This window comes from Amblyraja radiata, unplaced genomic scaffold (genome assembly GCF_010909765.2).
Source record: "Amblyraja radiata isolate CabotCenter1 unplaced genomic scaffold, sAmbRad1.1.pri S116, whole genome shotgun sequence".
Lineage (NCBI taxonomy): Eukaryota > Metazoa > Chordata > Chondrichthyes > Rajiformes > Rajidae > Amblyraja > Amblyraja radiata.
In genome coordinates this window covers 1662414-1670343 of record NW_022630102.1, presented here as the reverse complement: position 1 = coordinate 1670343, position 7930 = coordinate 1662414, and the positions used below count along the sequence as shown (strand labels likewise).

General features: G+C 47.8%; 1 protein-coding gene across 1 annotated transcript; it reads left to right on the top strand.

The window, feature by feature from the left end:
* The first annotated feature begins 3944 nt into the window (after window positions 1–3944).
* On the top strand, window positions 3945–6234 carry LOC116969158 (ribonuclease inhibitor-like). The gene is made up of 5 exons (XM_033016081.1): window positions 3945–4520; window positions 4899–4985; window positions 5467–5637; window positions 5793–5960; window positions 6130–6234. Coding segments are annotated over exons 2-5 (429 nt in total). The 5' UTR covers window positions 3945–4520; window positions 4899–4983; the 3' UTR covers window positions 6218–6234.
* Window positions 6235–7930: the final 1696 nt, after the last annotated feature.

The following is a 7930-nucleotide window of genomic DNA, read 5'->3' as shown; positions in this document are numbered from 1 at the left end:
GAACACGGGGTAAGTGGAAGGAACACGGTGACTTCTGTTTCCTGTCACAGAACTGACTGCATTAGGGGGAAGAGCAAATAGTCAATTCTAATAGTCAAATCTAAAATGGAGTCGTTCTTCTACAAAATCATAGTCTAGTAGAACAAAAGAATGGCTCGGTGCCATGTCTGAATGGTTTTGTAAATTATATGGAACACAATATGGGGGACAGTTTGGCATTTCAATAAAGACATTAAGATGGGATCCTGCAGCATTAATATCTGCTTCTCTCAAGGCCATAAAGAAGCCACGATTGAAAAAAATAGCTGACGCACCATAGATAAGTAATAACTTGTTATTGGATGAGATTGATTTGGACCCAGCTTTTCCTATATTCTGAAAGGCTGCAGAATCTTTCAGTCATGCCATATTCAGACTTGGTAGGAGTGTTTTGCTGATAAGAAAAATGTATAATTGTGCTAACTTTCCTGAGCACCGTTTGTGCTCTTTGTAGATCTTTGCCACTCCCGTCTGATGAATCTATTAAAGATTGCCATGGTTTACCTTTAACATTTTTTGTTGCTATCTGCTTTTGAAGAAACGAACTTTGACACAGTACGCTCACCTCACACTGAATAGTGCAATGGAGGCACTGATCTCTGATCAGTTTTGTGTCCTGTAGATCTGGTATCAGGAATAAAAACAGTGCCCTGGGGATTTCTGAGAATGTTCCATTCTGATCCAGCTGTTCTTCCTACACATGCATCTTAGCACAACGGCCAGGAAGCAGTAAACTTGTAAACCTGAATCAGAAACGATAATATTTCTCAAGTGTCATCAGTTTCATTGGTCACATTTAGCTCAGTTCCTTAAACCTCAGAGGGCATTATGCACAAGCACAAGGAACTGCAGATGCTTGTTTACAAAAAAACACACAATGTGCTGCACAAAATAACTCGGTATTTAGGGATGCTGTCTGACCTGCTGGATTAACCTAAGACATTAAACTGTTCGCTTATCATTGAAATGATAAATAAAATAAACAAAGTACATTTGCTAAAATCTACCATATCAACAAACGTCAGTTATTTACGCATCTGTGGGAAGAGAAGTCGAGTTCATGTGCAGTGAGCTGCAGGAAATGTACAAGAGAGGAATGTCTTTGATCGGGTAAAACTGGGGCAGGTATAGAAATAAAAACATTATCTGATCAATGAGTGAATGTGGGCTCAGGGGGTAAGAATGTAGATGAGAGAACATAATAGCTTCATAATGCAGTGCAGGATGAAATGCAGGTTGGACTGGGCACGTCCATTCTCAGTGGGATACAGTCGATGTGAGGCCAAAAGTAATTGGATCAATTTCACATCAATTTCAACACAGCCATCATTGGCCTGAATGGCCTGTTCCCGTGCTGTACTCTGCTGTGTTCTCGGACACATCCAGGTATTAAGCGAGTTTCACACTGTCAGGACTCTGAGAGGACACAGTTTGTCAGCACAGTGTCATGGGTGAATGAGGAGGCAATCCAATGCCCGCCACTATGCTCAAAACTACCAGAATATCCCATCACTAAACAGCTAATACCCTCCCCATTAGCTTTGTCTCAGTCACTTCTCAATATATTCAATGTTGTTCTTCACAGAGTGTCGCTGAGCTGGTGGTAAAGGGAAACCGCAGAGACAGTTACACACTCTTCCTCAGTCTGGTGATGGAGAAAGGCAACCGTGCCCGGCGGGTGATGTGGGAATCCTTTGTGAAAATGCAGAATGAATTACCAAAGCTGAACAAAATACTGAAAGAAATCCAGGAGCTCGGTATGTAAATCAACACACTGAACTGAATATCACATTGAAACACTGGAGTTAACAATGTTATTCAAGTCTGGTTTAATGAATGCTCGTTGATTTGAACAGGTCCTGATCCACAAGAATACATGAACATCGTCAATTATTTATCTGAATTACCTTCTCATATGGAAGGTGAGTGTTGAAATGTACAGTTCACACAAATGACTTGTTAGAATTGATGTAATACTGAAACTGTTCAGAGCTTTGCCGAATGTGAAATCAGGAGATCAAAGGCTAAGCAATTGTTAGACTGACACGAGGATTCACTGAGGATTGCTTCTTTGTCTGTCGATTCAGGTTAGTTTAGTTTACAGTATTGTCATATGTACTGAGGTACCGTGAAAAGATTTTGTTGCGTGTTATGCAGTCAGCAGAAAGCCGACAGGTGATTATAATCGAGCCATTTACAGTATAGATAAACTATGAGGGAATAACGTTTAGTGCAAGGTAAAAGGAGGAAAGTCCGATCAAGGATAGTCCGAGTGTAACCAAAGAGGTAGATAGCAGTTCCCAGATCACTCGATCTCCGACATACATTGGAACTATTACACTGCATTATTTCAATTCCCCCCGGCGTTAATTGTACAAGATTTTGCAATGTATCAGGTGGTGGGAAAAGATCTGTGAAATCCAGTGCACACCTGGGGGAGAATGTGTGTGCAGTGATACCCCACACACTCCTGGCAGCGTCTTGACACACTGTGTAACCCCACACACTCCTGGATGGGCCCTGACACACTGTGTAATCCACACACACCTGCATGGGCCCTGACACGCTGTGTAGCCCCACACACTCCTGGATGGGCCCTGACACGCGGTGTAACCCCACACACACCTGGATGGGCCCTGACACACTGTGTAATCCACACACTCCTAGATATCCCTGACACACTGTGTAACCCCACACACTCCTGGATGGGTCCTGACACACTGTGTAACCCCACACACTCCTGGATGGGTACTGACTCACTGTCTAACGTTGAGTTTTCAGTTGAGACACCTAACATGTGTCCATTATCTGCCTGTTCCCGTGCAAGATGTTCAACGGAAACACAAGGAGACTCTGCGAGCACAGACTGAAACACTGAGCGTGAACACTATCCCGATGAACGAGAAGGTTAAGGTTTTCCACCAGCGTGATCGATACGTTGAGCTCACAATCATCTCCACTGTTCGAGATCGGACACTGGTGGAACATGAGCTGCTGGCAAGAGGCCAGGGCCATGAAGTGTGGAGAGATCAATGTCGCCGGGGAAAACTGGCAAAAATCAGGACAGATCAATTGTTCCACAGCTGCTTTACTCGGAGTAAATCCGGATCTGGGAGTTCGTCTGCCGTGGCCGGAGTCCCGGGGATCGGAAAAACAACAATGGTGCAAAAGATTGTTCATGACTGGGCCACGGGGAAAATATACCAACACTTCCAGTTTGTCTTCAATTTCAAATTCCGGGATTTGAACACAATTAACTGCAGAGCAATTATATTCGACGGTCTGGATGAATTCAAGGGCAGAATTGATTTTACTGACAGTCGGAGAGAAACAGATCCTCAGCACCAGTGTCCAGATCCTGAATCCCGGTGTGAAGTGTCTGACATTGTGTACGGTTTAATCCAGCACAAACTGCTCCCAGGGTGTTCAGTGCTAGTGACCACCCGCCCCACTGCGTTACATTTACTGGAAAAGCCAGAGATCAGTGTCTGGGCTGAAATCCTGGGATTTGTTGGTGAGGAACGGAAGGAATATTTCACCAGGTATTTTGAAGATCAGTCGGTGGCAGCAGCTATTTTCAAACACGTGAAGGAGAACGAGATCATGTACACCATGAGCTACAACCCCTCCTACTGCTGGATCCTTGGCCTGACACTGGGACCCTTCTTCACACAAACACACCGGGACCCGCGGCGAGTTCCCAAGACCATCACCCAACTATATTGCTACTTTATTTACAACATCCTGAAAAACCACGGCCGTGAGATTGAGAGCTCGCGTGAGGTGTTACTGAGGGTTGGTCAGATGGCCTTCACTGGAGTGGCCGAGAAGAACATTGTGTTCACAGATGGAGATTTGATCAAATACAATCTGCAGCCTTCCCAGTTCCTGTCCGGGTTCCTGATGGAAATTTTGGAGAGAGAGGATTCAGCCCGGAGCGTGGTGTACACCTTCCCGCAACTCACCATCCAAGAGTTTGTAGCCGCACTCGCACAATTCATGAATGTAGATCGCGGGGATATCACGACACTCCTCATTGAAGCCCATGGCATGACAAACGGCCGATTTGAAGTATTTCTCCGTTTTGTCGCTGGTCTCTCCTCCCCACGGGCAGTTTGGATCCTGCTGGAGTTTCTGGGTAAATTTCCTCATCAAACAATCTGCCGAGTGATTGACTGGGTGAAGGAGGAGGTTAAACGCCGGGCTAGAAAAACAGGAAGTGACGCTGGTAAACGGAGCCTCCTGAACACGCTGCACTACCTGTTTGAGTCTCAGAATCCTGCACTGGCTCAGCAGACACTGGGATCTGTGGGAAAACTTTCATTCCGTGGACTGGGACTGACTCCGATTGACTGTGCGGTCCTGTCTCATGCCATCAGGCTCTGAGATACAATCAAACACCTCGATCTGGTGAGCAGCCGCATTCAATGTGAAGGTCTCCCGCGGCTGGGACCGGCTCTGCACAAGTGTCAGTGCTTGGGGTAACTGTCCATTTGACACTAACACTGAACTGTAAAATTGTTTCACTATTTTGTTATTCCGTCCAGCACCCCTTCTATGGTGCCGAGCGGCCGTCCCTGTGAACGGGGGGGGGGCACCCCTCCTATTTCCCCCCCCCCTCCATCCCCCGGGTCACCGGTGATCGACCCCTTCCCCCGGGTCGCGCGCGTTTCCTACCGCCGTACTCTGCATGTGGAACATTTCCGGTCGTCGGTCGGGGAGTGAGAATAAATGGTGAATGTCACCAAACACCACATCCACAGAGATTTGTTCAATAATGTGCTGAGGTGTTACCAGAAATATTCGTTATCTATCTCAGCCTCGCCGGGTGGGGTTTGTATCAGTTTGTTTGTGTTTAGACTGGGAGACAACGACCTGGGAGATTCTGGAGTGAACCCGGTGTCTGCGGCTCTGAGGAACCCGGACTGTAAAATACAGAGCCTGATGTAAGTCCCAGATTGTGAGAGATTGTGTTTACACTCACTGGGTGTCTGACACTGAACATTAATATGATCAGTAATTGTGTCACTGATAAACACTGAGGATGTGCACCGTCTCCTATCTCTCTTTGTCCCTCACCCTCACTCTCTGTGATCTCCAGGCTGCAACGTGTCGGTCTCACAGATTCTGGAGCCGAGGATCTCGCTTCCGCTCTCAGTACAAACCACACGGTGACGTGGCTGGACCTTAGTTGGAATAAACTGGGAGATTCCGGAGTGAAACTGGTGTCTGCGGCTCTGAGGAACCCGGACTGTAAAATACACACACTGGGGTAAGTCCCAGACTGTGAGAGATTGTGTTTACACTCACTGGGCGTCTGACACTGAACATTAATAGGATCAGTAATTGTGTCACTGATAAACACTGGGGTTTTGCACCGTCTCCTGTGTCTCTGTTTCCCTCACCCTCACTCTCTCTCATCTCCAGGCTGATGGATGTCGATCTCACAGATTCTGGAGCTGAGGATCTCGTCTCCGCTCTCAGTACAAACCACTTACTGATAGAGCTGTTGCTGAGTGGGAATAAACTGGGAGATTCTGGAGTGAAACCGGTGTCTGCGGCTCTGAGACACCCGGACTGTAAAATACAGAAACTGGGGTAAGTCTCAGACTGAGAGAGATTGTGTTTACACTCACTGGGTGTCTGACACGGAACATTAATATGATCAGTAATTGTGTCACTGATAAACACTGGGGATTTGCACCGTCTCCTGTCTCTCTGTGTCCCTCACCCTCACTCTCTCTCATCTCCAGGCTGGGCAGTGTCGGTCTCACAGATTCTGGAGCCGAGGATCTCGTCTCCGCTCTCAGTACAAACCCCTCATTGACGGATCTGGGGCTGGCAGGCAACTCGCTCACAGACCGATCTATGCCCGCTCTCCGCAGCCTCATACTGAACCACCCGAGACTGAAGCGGATCAGGTGAGTGTCTGTGTTAATATTTAATGTTATAAAATATCAGGGGATCCATCCGCGGGCTTCTTTCCCCTGTGATTTTGTTCTGTAAATGTTGTTGAAATATTAACCCCAGTCCCAGTTATTGACACTTGTTTCATCTGTTTATTTCTTCTTTATACCTCGACTGTTTCAGGCTGGTGGGGAATGAGTTCAGTGCGACCGGGAAGAAGGAACTGAGGTCACTGCAGGAAACCAGACCCGGACTGAGTGTGGACGTGTGAACATCTCTGGGTGTAAACGTCACCGCCCTGGGGACCGGAATATTGTTTGCCGATTCCCCGCCCTCCCATTTAAACGGCCGCGGAATACAAAAATGGCCGCCATCCTACTACAAAAAAGGCCGCCCTTGCGACTACAAAATGGCCGCCGCCCCGACTGCCACATGACCTCCGAGGGAGTACAAAAAATGGCCGCCGTAAAGGAATACAAAAATGTCCGCCACACATACTACAAAAATGGCTGCCACACATACTACAAAATGGCCGCCACAGCGAATACAAAAATGGACTCCACACCTACTACAAAAACGGCCGCTGCTGCGACTGCCACATGAGCTCCAAGCGAGTACAAAATGGCCGCCGTTGTGACTACAAAAATGGCCGCTACACATACTACATAAATGGCCGCCACACATACTACAAAAATGGCTGCCACATGACCGTCGGCAACATCGCCACCTTCAGGTGGGATTCTGTAACTACAGCCTCCAGTTTTCCAGCACAGGTTCCCATCCTGCACCATGGACACTGTATTTGAGAGAGTGAGATTGCTCACTGTAGTTTGTTTTGTCTCTTGTCACTTTGTTTCCACTGTATCACCACGCCGGGTTTAGCAATCAGTCACTTTATTTATCTTCATTCTTTGTTTGCATTGTTGCCGACGTCAAGTCAAGTCAAGTCAAGAGAGTTTATTGTCATGTGTCCCAGATAGGACAATGAAATTCTTGCTTGCTGCAGCACAACAGAATTTTGGAGGCATAAATACAGAACAGATCAGTGTGTCCATATACACACACACACATAAATAAACATATAGAGTTCAATAGGCTGTTATAGTTCAGAGTTTGTTTGAAGTTGTATTTAATAGCCTGATGGCTGTGGCGAAGAAGCTATTCCTGAACCTGGATGTTGCAGATTTCAGGCTCCTGTACCTTCTACCTGATGGCAACGGAGAGATGAGTCTGTGGCCAGGATGGTGTGGGTCTTTGATGCTGTTGGCAGCCTTTTTGAAGCAGCGACTGCGATAGATCCCCTCGACGGTGGGGAGGTCAGAGCCGATGATGGACTGGGCAGCGGTCACAACTTTTTGCAGCCTTTACCGCTCCTGGACGCTCAAGTTGCCGAACCAAGCCACGATGCAACCTCACAGCCGTTGCTGGGGGCCGTATTTCTCAGGACACAATCCCCTAGCTGGTCGAGGAGATGCGACTGTGTCTCGTCCATCCGGCGGCTTTTGCATCGGTCTCCTCGGACCCCTCGGCATACGGCCGGGATTGCCCACAGCCGGAGCGTCGACTGCGCCCGCGGGCCCCACCGTCCCGACCCACGGCCGTGGTGCCTCCGACCCACAGCAGGAACCGCCCTCGACCATGCTTGCGTACCTTCTTGTAGAAAGTTGGCGCGTTCTATTCCTTCCTCCGGTTCTGGGGGGGGGGGGGGGTCCTGTGTCGTCAGCTTAAGTGGACAGACCACTTACGGTCGAACCCTCGTCAGTGGTTGCGATGGCTGTCAGGTGACCTCATAGGTTAAGGGTAGTGTCCTGCTACATAAACATATCTCACCTTGAGATCTGCCCAGTCGACAGGTAGCTGAGCTCGAGCCAACACCCTAGCTCGGCTACAGCAGCATTTATGTTAGTGGACCAAACTTGCATGTAACACCTGAATAAAACAACTGTTTATTCACCACGTTTGGTGCCGCTACAAAATATTGTAT